The sequence below is a fragment of the Etheostoma spectabile genome, chromosome 9 (assembly GCF_008692095.1).
Source record: "Etheostoma spectabile isolate EspeVRDwgs_2016 chromosome 9, UIUC_Espe_1.0, whole genome shotgun sequence".
NCBI lineage: Eukaryota > Metazoa > Chordata > Actinopteri > Perciformes > Percidae > Etheostoma > Etheostoma spectabile.
The window spans coordinates 33,768,368-33,784,655 of record NC_045741.1 but is presented as its reverse complement, the minus strand read 5'-3'; the positions used below and the strand labels follow the sequence as shown (position 1 = coordinate 33,784,655).

The 16,288-nt window shown below is 38.0% G+C and overlaps 1 protein-coding gene across 1 annotated transcript; it reads right to left on the bottom strand.

Moving 5' to 3' along the window:
- Window positions 1-1,615: 1,615 nt before the first annotated feature.
- Window positions 1,616-15,919, bottom strand: LOC116696246 (Fc receptor-like protein 5). Its single transcript, XM_032527077.1, has 15 exons — window positions 15,885-15,919; window positions 14,910-14,969; window positions 14,350-14,610; window positions 13,755-14,000; window positions 12,688-12,930; window positions 6,545-6,580; window positions 6,238-6,282; window positions 5,909-6,142; window positions 5,583-5,828; window positions 5,377-5,499; window positions 4,279-4,335; window positions 3,463-3,537; window positions 3,180-3,245; window positions 2,966-3,030; window positions 1,616-2,311 (listed from the first exon to the last, which is right to left on the bottom strand). The coding sequence occupies exons 1-14, from the start codon at window positions 15,913-15,915 to the stop codon at window positions 2,966-2,968; spliced, it is 1,788 nt and encodes a 595-aa protein (XP_032382968.1). The 5' UTR covers window positions 15,916-15,919; the 3' UTR covers window positions 1,616-2,311.
- Between the last annotated feature and the right edge of the window lie 369 nt (window positions 15,920-16,288).

Below are 16,288 nucleotides of genomic sequence, written 5' to 3'. Positions count from 1 at the left end.
TAAAATAACTAGTCAGGTTACCTGATCAGTTAACTCCACCCGTTTTATTGTATGGATGTGTGTGTGACTCATTTCTTGCGAAAGGGAGGAACTCAGCAAACCAGTGAATATAAAGTTATCTGGAATTTGTCATTGTACATTATAATGAAAGTCACAAATAAAGGGCTGTCATGAGGCGCCGATCACTGGAATTAGATTTGAAAAAAACGTTGAGGACGTTTCAGCCCTCAGACTCAAAGGGTCATATTTCCAGTATTTAAATTGGCACCTCCAATGCTTTTCAGAAAGAGAAACACACTCACTTTGTTGTGTTTAACATGCACTGACAATAAAACATCCATCTATATAAACCACATGTGCATTTTTGGTATGTGGTTATGTCGGAACGTTAGTCTTTGGAATTTGTGTTTTTTGACTTATAAAGATTTCCTACTACGTAAATAACGTATCATTTTTATTTTACACTAAAACAATAAGCTCTCCCTTAAGGCCTTTAACGTTTAGCATTTGAAGTGGCAACATGTTCTGGTGAAATCAGTAAATTTCAAAGGAATTAGTGGTTTTGCTTGAAGGGCCAAGTAAGTTTGCGATACTGACCATTGGGTGACAAATAGTTGCCGTTATGAAACTGAACTGATCCAGCGCTAACAAGCATGATGACGGTTACTAAAAACTAAAGATAGTGCTAAGAAAACTATAAAAAATATAATCTGCCGTGTGTCAACAGTCCAAAACCAGCAGCTGTCCCCCTTCGCAGGCCTCTAGTGTTGCTTTACCAACTAGTCCTGCAATCAGACCCTGCATCTCCGAGCCTCTAGCAAAACCTGTTTGACAACATGTTACTGGGCCACTTTCTTGTTCCTTAGACTGAAAATTGTGAGGTTTTGCCTCAATGTGTATACAGTAACTCTAACCTGCCTAACTTCATTGCTGGGGGGGGCAGTAGCTCAGTCTGTAGGGAGTTGGGTCAGGAACCAGAGGGTCACCTGTTCAAGTCCCCATACGGACCAGAAGTACGGAGTGTGGATTGGTGGAGAGATGCCACTTCACTTCCGGGGGCACTGCCAGGTGCTCTCGAGCAAGGCACTGTACCCCCCCCAACGGCGCTGGTCCAGCTGGCAGCCCCCCCACTCTGACATCTCTCCATTTGTGCAGTAATAGGTCCGGAGCGTGTGTGTATTTCAGGCCTGTGTGTAGTGATACTAACAAAGTGTACAAAGGGTGTGAATTATAATTTCCCCACTGGGGATCAATAAGTAGTTTAATTAGAAATTAGAAAATTAAATTAACCCTCATGTTGTCGTCGGGTCAAATTTGACCTTTTTTCAAAGTGTTTTTTATATTCAAAATAAAGAAAGTCAAAATACGAGTGAAAAAATGGTGGAAAAAGTGGAAAAATCTATGAAAAAAATAATCCAAAATCCAAAAACTTCATAAAAAACCTTTGTTAAATGCAACAAAAACGTAGAGATAAGGGGAAAAACGTTTTTCATGGTCAAAGGGAAGACAACACAAGGGTTAAACCCCTTCTTTACTCATGCAAGAACAGATTGAGTTAAGCAAGATCCATCAGCCTGGTGGTCAAACATACAAAGACCCTGAGAAAACATTAGTGGTATCAGAGAACAAACCCATTGACATGTAGAGCATGACGTCCTCTAGGCTGTGTTTGTAGTTATTTATTCCACATCTTCTCAACAAACCTTAACACTTCATGACACACGAGCCATTTCCACAGGACTGTGATCATTAAGTGTTAACCACAAACTCAAAATGTCTGCTTCTGATGGCTTCAAATAAAAAGACGCAACACCATGAAGTTAGCAGTTGACCACAGTGAGTGTATTTAAAACCTGCAGCAGGGTAATCGGAGTTCTCACGTGTGTAAAAACCAGGTGAACAAGTTGCTGTAGCTGTTAGACCATTTCTATTAACAGACAGGTTCTTTTGTTTTGTCAGATGAAGTCTGCATGCACAATTTTTTTTTAAATGCTTTGAACTTTACATTAACTACAACCATGTCAGACCAGCTCAAAAACACAAATACATTCAACAGGATCGCTGCTCTCATACATGTTGTACCATCTACCTGAATATACACCAGCGGCATCGTTTTGTATACAGTATGGGGCGGTCTCATGTCATTTTTTCTATGGTAAGGTATTGCTATTTTAGTTTTATTGTGTGAAACTGCTTCATGATGAATAATGCACAGAATGAAAAAAAACAATGGGATAACATTTGTATGGAATTGTACCTCATGCAAATAAAATGACTTAAACACTTTAAAGCTTCTCCTTCACTCAGTAACCTGCAAGACAAAGGAACAAACGTCAACATGAAGTAAGGGCGAAGTATGTCAATGTCAAGCTCGTGAAAAACAAAAATTAAAACAATGTTAAGTCACTGAGGAAATTGATTATCTCAAAACTGGTTGGTAAAACACATTCTACCATATAGCTTATTTTAAATACTCTACATCTAGAAATACTAACTTTATGAGACACTTCCCACATTGGTGGGAAACATTTTCATACTAAATACTAGTCTTTTGATAAGCATGAGTAAAAGTAAAAGAAGAAATGCTGTTGGAAGCGGTGCACCAGAGGATCAAACATGATATTTATGATGACAGTTTATGAGTTTGACTTAAATAGCGCTCACATGGATATTTGAGTCATGAACACGTCTCAGATACTCTGAAATCTCCCATTTATTTCACTTGATGCTCATCTTTGCACTGTGGTAGCTATTGTCAGCCCATAATTGATATTCATTAATTTAACTTAAATGTATATGAAGTTTTATATAGTCTGTTATGACAGTCAGATTTCACAATTTTAAAACCCTCATACAACCAACTGCTCATGTGATCGTCTTAAGTCATGACTCAGGTTGTAAATACAGAAAGATTTCCAATGTCTACCATGAATGTGACATAAAAACCAGTATTACTCAGTCTTACCTACTGGATCGAGGCGTATAAGGCGTTCTCTGTTAATGAGGGGTTGATACCTGCTGCATGCTCTGCTTGGAAAATAGATGCAATGTCAGTGTTTCCAAAATATTGATTAATCAAAACAATTTTACTTCATTGGCAAACTGGTGGTGTCTCTGATGTTGGTTAATCCCAACATCATTTATCATTCAAATTGCTTTTTAATAACAATGAGTCTCACCCAGCTGTTCAGTGTCACCCAGGCCCAAGGTGTAGTAGATGGGTGCAGACGCAAATTCATCCTCATCTGACAGAAAGAGACAGGGGAAGTCAGCCGTTTCCACGTATGTTTCCACTCTTTCTCAGATTGAATATGCAGGTTAATTCTGATGGACCCAATTAAATACACAATTTAGATGATTGGTTAATAACATGAGTGCTGTGGTCTGTACTTGACATGAGGTTATAAAAGTATGAAAAGTAAAAGTTAGACAAAAATTACAATATCAAGTGAAGCACTGTACCTTTCTTCCTCCTGCTTTTAGCTGCAACCGCATACGTCACTTTGTTTGCATCGGCTGCACTGGTTTCTACAGAGACTAAAAAAAACAAGAACCGAATGTTGCCTATTAGATTTTTTTTTGTATACCATACGTGACTCAACAATTACCATCAGGGAATACGCCAGATGGGGATATTTGACACTAGGTGTTTTTCAAACTCCTATTGTAACAGAACAATCCCGGAAATGGAACCTCAAGGATGTAGACAAGGAAAGAGACGCCACCTGTTTCATCAGCCCATGGCAAAGTCATCGTGTAAAGTCAGCTACAATAAAAATGATCCATAATCCATTTTATTTCTGTTAACAGCCTGTTTACACACGTACAGTGGATCGAGCTTGAGAGTGACTGAAGAGATGGAGTTCCTCGGACAAAGTTGTGAATCAGAAAAATGAAACGTGCTTTTGTTGATTCATCACTAGGAATGTAGATGTAGCAAACATCTCACCATCACCAATGTTATCCACATTCATATGTTCATAAGTTATATATTTAGCTACAAAAAGCCTACACCGTCTCATCTCGTCTCAGTGGTGTGAACAACAGGTTTCAGAACGCTGCACACTGACAAACTGGGCAGAAGTCGACATGATGACTTTATACTCTATTCATTTCAATTGCTGCCTTGTGTAAACATTGCTGCCTTGTAGTTCTGGTTTTTAAAATTGCTCAATATATAAAGATCCTAATAAATATAATATACAACTTGTAATATATACAATATCATTAGGCAGAATGCTAACAATATACCAGTATACTGGTAGATGGTGTTCTCACCTGTTTGGTCCTCAGGTAAGCCTGATCCAGCGGTCACTGAGGACAGGTAGAGCATCACTGGAGTACAAGAAAGAAAAATAACAGCTTCAATAGAAACCAGGAACTAAAGATGAACTGTGTTTCAGACAATATGAAATAATGTTCCAATGTAAACAGCATCTCTCCTGTTTCGATGCTTTATTTTGTGACAGCAAGTATTACATTGAATGGATCCATTTATTAAGGAGTTAAAATAGCCTTCTGTTCTCAAAACAAGAACAAATATTAGAAACTCATTTTCAAGTTCCCTATGAAGTCGTTAACCTCTAGTAGTGCTATGGAGCAGTTTTTCTAGTTGGATGGCTCAGTTACTAGCAACAATCCTCATGAAGCACATCTCTCTCCCTTCTGTGCAACACCGTTACCAAAACTACCAAATAGTTTCAAGTGAGTAAATACCTTACTTGCTTATTAAAAGAAACTAAACAATTTGGGGGCGCCCTGGTAGCTCACTTGTTGAGGATGCATCCCATATACTAAGACTCAGTCCTAACCGCAGTGGCCCCGGTTCCCGTCTTACCCAGGACCCTTTGTTGCATGCAGCCTCCCTTCTGTCTCCCCCTTATTCTGTCTCCAAGCTGTCTGATCAATTTAAGGCCATAAAAGTCCCAAAAAATAAAGTACCGAGCCCCGAAGATGACATGAAAAAGACAAGAAAAGAAAAAATAACATGTACTGGGGACAAACACTAAACTTGAGATGTCAACTGTCATGAGGGTAAAAAAAAATTAAGAAAATATAAAATTAGAAAAATATGTTAAAGTCGAGATCTTGAGTTTAGTGTTGTCCCCAGTACATGTTTATTTCTTTTCTTCCATGTCCCCTCCGGGGCTCCGTAGCAGAGATGTAAAGAATATGATTTGTTGCAGAACTCCGTTTGTCCAAAGGAGCAATCCATGGTTATATTAGCATGTATAAGCAATCTACAGACACTAAAATGGCACCACCACATCAAATCAAAGGTTAAACCCACAGTTTGACTGACAGGTGACTTCTTGTGCAGGGCAGCATTAGCTGTTAGCGCTTCTAGCAGCAAAGCAGTTTGAAATGCATCCGTACCTCGGTGAAAATAACCTTTCCCAAAGTGAAGTAGTCCCACGGCCAACAGCAGCAGCGTCAGCAGAACAGTGACAACGATCCACGGGGTAGAACTGGAGGTGGGACTTGTCTCTTTAGTTGAAACTGGAAGATAATGATTAAACCTAACTTCAAATCTATAAGTCTAGAGAAGTCGTTTTACTTTTTGAAACATTGCGGTATCTCACCTGTGACAGCCAGCAAGCTCTGTGGGGATTCTCCAGCTCCAGAGATGCTGCACTTGTAGAGTCCTTCATCAGGCTTGGACACACTGTGGAGGGTCATGATTCCCGGAGAGCTGCTCCTGATGAGGCGGCCATCTTTATAGAAATCAGCGGCGAGGTTGGAAGAAGCCGTCTTGTTTCTGCAGCTCAGAGTCACAGACTCTCCCTCCATCACAGGACGAGCAGGACTCTCCAGGATCACTGAATGTGCTGATCACAAGGTCTTTGAAATGTAGATCATGTTAAAGTCAAGATGAATTTGCCAAAATCTTGTTTTAAATCCAACATACCAGTGACGTTGATGTTGACGCTGTTGCTTCTCTCCCCCCCTTCAGCCTCACACCAGTACGCTCCACTGTCTTCTGGATAAACACTTGTAATGTTACAGCGTGTCTGTTTAAATCCCTGCGTACTAGTACTTCTACATGAGAGTACTTGCCCTTTGACCCCTTCACAATGGAAAGCTACAGGGTCATATTCAAAGAACTGCAGCCTGTCAGGGACAACTCGAATAAACACTGAATCTGAAACAAAGGAAATAAGGGTCAGTTCACCAAAATCCCTGGAGAACATGTGATCCTACTTCCTTCACACTAATACGCAACCAACGGGTACTTACGGACTTTCTGATCCAGCGCACACAGCAGGAACAGCACATTGATCACTGGAGACACAACAAAAAGAGCCAATCATCACAGAGACATATTTATAGTAATCTATACAATCATTGATTCCTAAAGCTACTGCAGCTGCTCCTAAAGCTCAGCGTATCGTCAGTCAAATCTCAAATGGAACAGACAGGCCAAAGTCAAAAAATAAATATTTTGCACCAGCGGTCCACAGAATAGGTCTATCAAACTTATTAACTACAACCTGCTTCTTATTTAGTTTTGTTTTACCAAAAGGAAGACATAGTCCGTACTCACACGGTCTGATGCGGAGAGCTGTGGCCTCCATGTTGTCTCACTCCGAGTATTGAAAGCAGGTGAGAAGTAGCACTTCCTTTGTGGCTCATTTTAAGCTGATGACGCAACATTAATTCTCTGCATCAGGTTGAAAACCTGGTCTCAGAGACAGAGCTGCTGTCATGGTAGAAATAACACCAGTGGCTGAGTTAAATATCAGTGGGTGGAGCCAAAGAATAAAAAAAACTTGCATATGAGAAGGGACTTGATTCAGAGGCCCAGGAACTATATTTCATGAGGTTGAAAATATAAAAGTTCCAACAAAACTGGTCATATTATCAAGCTATTAATATGGAATATTAGAATTTACAAGTGACAATTTGTTGGTATTTTGGCAATATACACACACACACACACACACACACACAAATATACATACACATATACACATGCGCACACACACACACACACACACACACACACACACTGAATGGGATATGTTGCTACTTTCTGTGGTGGTAAATGTTTCCCAAGAATCAAATTCACGCAATCATGGAACATGTCAGATATTGTTTCTAAAGGAAACCTGGGTATAAGCATCGTCTTGTGACCTGTGATTCACTTGGCTCCGTGAACTCAGTTTCATTTTTCATTTTCAAGTTCAGTGCAAGCTCTGTGTTTTTTAATGTTGTTAATGGCTGATTTTAACATTGTGGCGCTTTTCATAAAGGCGTGTCCTTAAGTACAGGGGGGTTCAGAGGTTTGGAAACCCCAAACTTTTGCAGACGCCATTATTTGTTTTCCTGTTATTTCGAAAGTGTAAATGATGGAAATAAAATCTAACTTTTTATGAGATTATATGAATGTCTAATCTGTCATTTGATGCCTTTTGGAAATGTTTCCATATTTTGTGGCTTCTTTATGCACATTTACACAACTTTTTACCTGGAGTGCCCAAACTTTTGAACCCCACTTACATGTAGACATACTAGAAACATCTCCAGAACCATTTCCTCGGTTCTTTTTTTTATATATTACTTCCTCACACACACCCCCACACACACTTCACACATCCTACTCTACCCCTGCAGTGAATCATTTAATGAATTAAAACATTTTGGACAGACATTTTATTGAGTATACTTTATTTACGTGCGGTTTAACATACATGTGGCTAATAGCTATTTCATATTACAACTTTCATATTTCCTCACAATATGGTCATTATGCAAATAAAACATTTTTCATGTTCTTGTATAAGCATTGTAAAGTTTTTTAGATTGTACAAAATACAAAGAGAAAGTGAGGTTCCACTCCCCCACGTAGTGTTGATGGAGGTGCAGAGATGATGTGGTCAGTCTGCACAGGGTGTTATTCAGAGCTGTGGTCAGAGTGTGTGATCAAATGAAGACACTGCTTAAAATAAAACTTTGCAGAGCGTCTTCATTTGACTTCTGAGAATCCTCACGTGTTGATTCAGCCACAGCACGTCTGCTTCTAGACCTTTGAAAACAGGAATTCATCAACCAGTCAATTAAAAATAAATCTTAAAGCAGCAGATGCAAGAACCATTATTCTATCCAACATTTTGTAATTAAAACTGTATTTTCCTCTTCTACATTGCGTTATTGAGGATGCATAATGCATTGACAGTAGTAAGATGTGGGAATGACGGAGCACTCTGATGTTATTGCTGCAACTTTTTAGATATTTGTGAATATTTGTGATTAAGTGGTGTGGTAAATGTGAACAGTTTTGTTAAATTGCATAACTTGTTGTTTTTTGAATTCCACTTGCATTGTTTTCTGCAATTCAGTGTGTGTTCCAGCTACCTGCCCAGGGCCTTTGGGGCAGAAAATAGTTGTGCTGAAACCTGGTACAGTGCATCTAATTTTTAAGTTTAATGTTAAATTGTCTCTGTCCTTGTCTAAACTTCTGAGGTGTGAACTACTTAAAGGACAGCACTTCCCATCTTTTTATTTTCTTCCTGTTTTTTGCAAGTGAGAATTTCAAGGGTGGTACTGATACCAAAAACTACACACATCCACCAGCAGGTGGTGCAGTGGGCCCCCGGGCATTGACATTTCAGAGACCCCCACCCCGTCTACATTTAACAAGACACCCAGTGAGTCTACTTTTCGTCAATTATGGCCCCTTTGTGGTTGATTTTTATCTATTTTCCACGTCTTTCTATGTAATTTTCTGGCTTTCACACACCAGAAAAAAGATGAGAATACAGTTTTGTAACTTTTATAAACCAACAAACAAAGCTACTCTAACTTTCTGAGCGTGTGCACCCATCTGCAGAAACAGTCATCAATGGAGAGACCAAGGAAAAGAGCTTTGACGTCACACAAATCAGTAATTCTAATTATGCTCTGCTAATTTCTTCTGGTTTCATAAGATGAGTGCACATCTGGAGAAGGTATAGCAATGTTAGCACAGTAAGAAATAAAAGTACACATTGGAGCATTCTTAAACAGACAAGAAATTTAAGCCTCAACATTTCTGAAGCGGGACACATGCTTGGGACAAAATCAGGATATCTATATCTTTACTTTGACCATTTGTCTCTTTAAGGAAGCACAATAATAAATCACTGGAATAACCCACTAACAGTTTTAATGGGATACTCAGGTTTTTAATTGTTTCAGACCAAATTAAATCTTTGGGGATTTATTTCATCAGATAGACAGTAAAGGGGAAGAGAGAGTGTGACACAGCAAAGGATGTTACGTGCCATAATACAGGTCAGTAGCTCTTGTCGTCTAATTATATTAATATGTGACGTTTTTAGAAGCTGCTATAGTATTTGACCACAGTGTGTATGTAAAAGCTGCAGCAGTTCACTTGTTATAAACACTTCAGACGTGAGGGACAGACGGGGAAGATAGAAAAATGTCGTTTTACTGTCAGGCTCATCTAAATAGACGCTGATGCTGCGAGAGCACCACATCTGTCCATTTTTGGAAATGTTTAACGGTCATACAGCTGTGCTCATTTCAAAATATGCTGTTGCTTGTAATTTCTTTACATATTTATTAAATTCACTTTCCCTGTATTAAAGGCAACGCTGCACAAATACAGCAGCTTTCCCTCCTATTTTTACACAGATAACCTGCAACATGATTATGAAACTGGAAAAATGGATTAGTCCAAATATCAATTTAGATGAGGAAATGTTACCAGACAATGAGGAACAGGAAGATGGGATTTGTTTAGTTGTATTTATTTAGCATTGCAGTATTGTTGCAACAGTAAAAGGATTCTCCAGAGAGACAGATGTTACAGCTGGAGAATTTGCAGGGAGAGCGGTGGGAAAATAAAGAACTTAAATAGTAAATACAACTAGGACAAATGCTATAAATAAAAAACTTTTTAGGAGGTAAAAAAGGAACTGAACAAAAATACTAATGACATTGAGATTAATTTCTTAAAGATTTACATTGCTTTTTAGATTTATATTGCCAGTACACTCCTTTATGACAACTTAACATGAGTACCATAACCCAGAAAAACAGTGTTGAAAAAGCACGACTATATTGTGGAATCTGTTGAATTAAATTGGTAGAAATGTACATTACAATAATCTTGAATGCACATTATATGAAAGGCACTTAGGAGACTATCCACACATTTTCCCAACTTTTCATGGACCTAAACAAAGACAAAACACCCCAGAAAGTAATTTGAGTTTTTTCATCCTTAATTTAAATGAAAACACTTTTTCTTCAAATATAAAAATATGTCACAGATAAGTAAGCATGGTTAAACTGGAGCAGTTGAAGATGACTGGAAAAGTTACAAGGGGCATGGTTTACTCTTTATTTGCTTTATGACGGTGTTATAGCTCCTCTTTGGTCCAGAGTGATCACCTGTAAACATGTAAATCAAAACAAACATTGCTTTGTTTTTACATTTTTGACACAAAGATGATAAACACATCAATACTTGTCAAATACATCAGAATAAATTTAACTTCAAATTATTTACAATATAATCATTACAAACATGGCAAAACCATATAGAAATGTATTTCTTGCTTATTAGATGATGGCAAGACAGATTTGGCTGCATACCACACTTATACTTATATGACTAGCGGAGTCCCCCAGGGCTCACTACTAACTAGCCTTTGAAAAGTTCCCATTACAGTACAACAACTATGCAAAAACCATAGACTCCTCTGTCAGGTTATACAGATGACACCTTTATTTACCAGTTCTGTCGCTAAACAAGGTTAGTCTCAAAGAGTTTCAGTATATTAAACAAATTAGTAAATGGATAATTTACCTTTGTGAGTCTTCTCAACAGCAGCAGCAGCAGCCCCACCCATATCATGGTGGCAACGGTCCTTATGAGGACGTACAGTGGAAAAGAAAGCTGACTGGAATGGAGAGTCTCTTTGTGATGCTCTGGAACGACATTGAGTTTTAATCAGTTTAACCCTTGTGTTGTGGACTAAACTTTGACATCTGCCCATCTGTGATCCACTCAAGATCCTTTAATATTCAGTATTGGCTAAAACAATTCATAATTTCTGCCTATAACTTAAAGTGTATGCATAATTTGATACAAATGAGGTTTGTTGACCATGAATTCCAAGAATAATGGTAAAACCTGTTATTAAACCAGCTCAGGTTTTTAAAAAAAGCGCCAAAAGCTGGAAAATGTGACAAATAAATCAGAAAAAGGAAAAAAACTTTGAAAAAGCACAAAAAAACAAAACAATTTTTACCTGGAAGGGCAAGTTCATGGTTTATTCCCGAAAGGGAAGACAATACAAGGGTTCAAAATTAATTTAAAACTTTCCTAGTCCCATGTACGTACCATCGGGATCATCTTGCTGCTTATTTGTAAGTTGTCACTAACTTTATATTAAGCCCTGTTCAGAATAAAGATTCCCATTGAGACAAAACCAGTTTAAAATGTTGCAGGGAAAGGTTCTCATCTCATTGTAAAGTGTAACTACTGTACTTTTTAACCTGGGCCTCATTTCCCCATTCATCTTTGTTTAATAGACTGATGTGACGACAATTTTTGAATTTGGTAGTATAAAGCAAGATCGCAGTGACGAGCGGCCCAAACCGAGCTGCAATTTAACTTTATTTTTTTATTTAACCTTTATTTATCCAGGTGAACTGTTTGAGAACCAATTCTCATTTACAAACATGACCTGGCCAAGAGGCTACAGAAATAAATAGGAACATACTGTCCAACTTTACATAGTCAAACACATGACACATAGAACAAGCAACTGAATTAAAAAAGACAGTCAACGAAAAAAGATAAAGAATAAGAGCTTAAATATGTGTGTATAAATATGATTCATGATTGTCACTTAATGGGACAATTGTGGAGCCTTGTTTTTTGTCCAAGTGATTTTTTGTTGGTACCGACAGGGTCAGATTGTAAAGTGTTTGACAACGTAAATCTCAGGATGGGACTTTTGGTCCAAAGACATTGTTGCGTGTAAAACCCAAAATGAGAAATAGGTGTGCGTTAAGGTTAAGATTTTCAATGTACAGGCTCAGAATTTAAATGATTTCGATAATGTGGATGAGTCATTCTAATTGGATGGACGCCCGTATTCATTAGAGCCAGTGTATAGGCTTTAGTCTGGATGAAGAGTGGAGGAGTGGAGAAGGAGAGAGAGGCTGCATGTGGTCAATGGGTTCTTAGTCTCACAGCCCTGTTGATTAGAAGGAGAAATCCTGACGTGTCCAACGGATATCACTGCACATCCAGACCAGATATCTGGCAGCAGTTCCCACTCCTAACAACGTATTCTTTGGACTTATAGGGGCACAGCACCCACGGGAACACTACCCTTTACCCGGAGCCTCAAAGCCCTCCAGCTTCACCCTCCTCCCACTTCATAATAAACTATAATGACCTCATCCACATTGTTGGAGTCATTGAAATATTGAGCCATTACATTGAAAATCTTTTTGATAACAGGGACCTATAATGTCTCTAGCCTACTCCGTAACAGACTACCATGTCTCACGTTTCACTCTCCACACCGCTGTCTTCGGACAAAAAGTAACGTCCTAAAACCGATAATGTTGTCAAATCTTAGCCTGTCAGTATCAAAATAAATATCACTTTTATTGGACAAAAAACAAGACTCAGTTTTAAATCCGATACCATGTATGTCTCACCTCTGACAACCAGCCAGCTCTCTGGGGATTCTCCCTCTCTAGAGGTGTTACACCTGTAAAGTCCCTCCTCAGACCCAGAGGCACAATGGATGGTCATGTTTCCTGTAGAGATGTTCTTTAGGAGGAAGCCATCTTTATAGAAGGATGCTACAATGTTGGAAGACGCTATGCTATTCTTGCAGTGGAAAGTCACCACATCTTCCTCCACAGGAAGGACCGGAGTCTCCAACATCCCAGAACCACCTACACATTTAGTAAGAAGTTTGAATGACATGGTTATTTAAGGAAAACAGCTACAAACAAAACAATTAGTGTTAACCGATGGCAGAAAGGAATCAACTGTTGTCACATTCACATGCTGTATATATAATTACATTTTGAGGTCTTGGTGACATACAGTATACCATGCTGATGACTAATATATCACCGTTTTATCTGTGACACCATCATGCTTTCACACTTTAGCTTTTTCATCGGGTCATGTGATATACTGATGAGTTGTGCCCATTTGAATGAAAGTATAGGCCTACTGTGCCATCGATGTGATTTTTCCAGACTTCACAAACTGGAATTGTCTAATACAAAGTTCATATGGTGGGATAGACGTCTCAGATATAAAATATGAGGGGTCCATGAGTTGCCTAGTCTATTAGTTGGTGGCTAATCTTGACTTTGACCTCTAAAAAGTCAAGATTAGCCACCAACTTTAAAAGTTGACCTTTAAAAGTCAAACTGCTATTTACTGCAACTTTGATATGACGCATGTGGCTTTGTATTTATAGATCTGTCAGTGTTTTTAGATGACCACAGTGAGTGTTCGAATGCTGCAGCAGCTCAGTTTTTAAAAACCGCATCTTCAGACGTGTGAAAATACGTATAGAACAATGTGGTTAAACTGTCACACTAAGCTTTAAAAACAGATCCTGATACTGCACATGCATTCAGCATGATACAAATGTCATCCAATTGCAACAATATTAATTAATTTTGCAACAGGCTGACATTTTTAACTTGTCAAGACAAGCTTTATCTTTAAACAATGAATCCATTTGAAAACTCATTCTTACCTCTGACAGCCAGCCAGCTCTCTGGTGATCCTCCAGCTCCAGAGATGCTGCACTTGTACAGTCCTTCGTCAGACTTGGAAACATTGTTGATGATGAATTTTCCTTTATATCCAGTTGAACTGAAGTGGCCATCTTTATAGAAATCAGCTGGGAGGTTGGAGACTGCCTTCTTGTTTCTGCAGGACAGACTCACACTGTCCCCCTCCATAGCAGGAACCATAGGACTCTGCAGGATCACATCACCAGCTAAACATAAAGAAACAATTATTCATGCAGCATCATGCTTTTATGTTACAATTTCTTTCATTGGATTACAACTTGGCCTCAAAGTGACTGTATTGCAGGAAAGACAAACTCTGGAGTTTGTATGTATGTGTTTAAGATCAACTTGGGAGAATTGTCCAACTGAGAATTTTTTTTGCCAATTTTCACTTGTCATATGTGGAAAACATTCAGTATTTTAAGGTGTATGCTATAAACATCACTTGGCTTCTTTTTTTAAACCACAGCTGTTTTGTCAAATAGAATTTGATTGCCATTTCTGAAAATAAAGAGATGTGTTTTGGCATCTAAAAGCTCTTTAGTGGATAAATACCAGTGATGGTAATGTTGACGCTGTTGCTTCTTCCTCCCTCTTTATTTTCACACCAGTATTCTCCAGTGTCTGATGTAAAGGGAATTTCAATGGTAATGGTTCCTGTCGAGGTTTCCCATTGGGATGTATTTGTTGGATCTTCTTTCAGCTTCCTCATCACTCTCCACTCAGAGGAGTGATCCAGCTCCCCACAGTCTACAGAGATGGACTCGTATTCAAAGAACTGCAGTTGGTTGGGAGAAATATGGGGAAAAGCTGCATCTGTGACAGAGAAAGGGAGATAATACAAGTATTTAACATATTTTAACCAGTATTTTCTAACCTAAAAAAAATGAACACTCATCCAAAACTATTAACTGTGCAAAATTAAAATTGGGACACGCTTATGCCTTGTAACTGACAGCAGGCAACAAAGGTATGTTTTAATCAAATGTTTGTGCAAGAGGAAGCAATTCCATTATGCAAATTACAGGCTAATAAGTTAGCAATTATTAAAGTGAAACATTTCAAAATTTGTTTGTACATGCTTTCAAAAAAACGTTTACACAACTGCTACTTACCAGCTTTCTTAGCATTGAAGTTCAGAACTTTTACAGTAAGTAGCAGCACCACATCCGTCACTAGAAATACAAATAGAGCTTTATACCAGATAAAGATTGTATGTTTCTTAAAGCTAAACACGCAATAAGAGGAACACTGCTGTATTACATTCTTCATTTATGTGCGGTGATACCTTTTATGTGTACTCTTGTTTAAAAATGAAAATGTTCCATTCCACTATACTTTAAAGTTTTAAATCACACCAGGCTGTTAAATATTTACATTAGTATTTTTATTGATTAAGTATCTATAGCCAAATCGGAAGTTCTGATATAACTAAAAAGCATCTCTCTTATATCAAGCAATTTTCTTGTTTAACAGTAGGATCCAATCGAGAAGATGCTGCATCTCAAGGGGTTACTCCCAATAAAGAAATATGCAATGTTGTCTTCTTAATTGTCCATCTCTTTACATGATTAGTCTTCAGTTGAAGTTGATATTTTAATGTAGGACTCTAGACTGTTCTATATTTCTTAATGTTCTTAAATCTGAATTTCATCAATAGGCCTCATACTTTATATTCAATGAGTTTTTATTCGCCAATATAATGAATTGCTTCATGGCTTTAAGAGCTAGTCATTTTTAATAACTAAAATGCAGTTGTAATACCGTAATACTACATCTATTTGGAGGCTCCACTCAAAACACCAAGGTCACCTTACATTAGATAAATACATGAAACTAGAAGCCAGATAATGACAAGGCATGACGAAACATGTGACAAGCTAAGAAATGTGGTTGTAGAAAAGAAATGGTTGCATTACATGAATTGAAAAAGCGGTGATTATACTTATATCCAAACACTTGAAAAACGTTTGGGTATTCATTTGTCTTACATGTACTTATGCTATTTTACATGTTAGGCTACTTAACATTAATATGAATATACATAATAGACAAGATATAACACTTAACTATTATGTTATATTACTCACAGAGTCTGAAGCCGAGAGCTGTAACCTCCATGATGTCTTGCTGCCGACTGAGTATCTGAACACAATTCAACTCAAGTATGCAGCCAAGACCCGCCCCTTCCTGTTCAGTTTCTACAAAAGTTCCAAAAGCACATGCAACATCTTTTGGGGAGTTTTCTAATTAATCAAAAGGACAAGGATTTTACCGACTACGCTGCTGTATGAGCAGGGAAGGACCTCTAAAAACAGATAATTAACTCAGACCCAATATTCAGACTTTACTTTTTAATACGAAAACACACAAACACACAGCCCCAGCCCCTTTCACCCATTTGACAAATAGTTAGCATTTTCAAAGTTCCTTGTGTGGCTCATTCTTTAATTTCAGTACATATTTATTTAGGAAACTAAAGAAATAGATAATA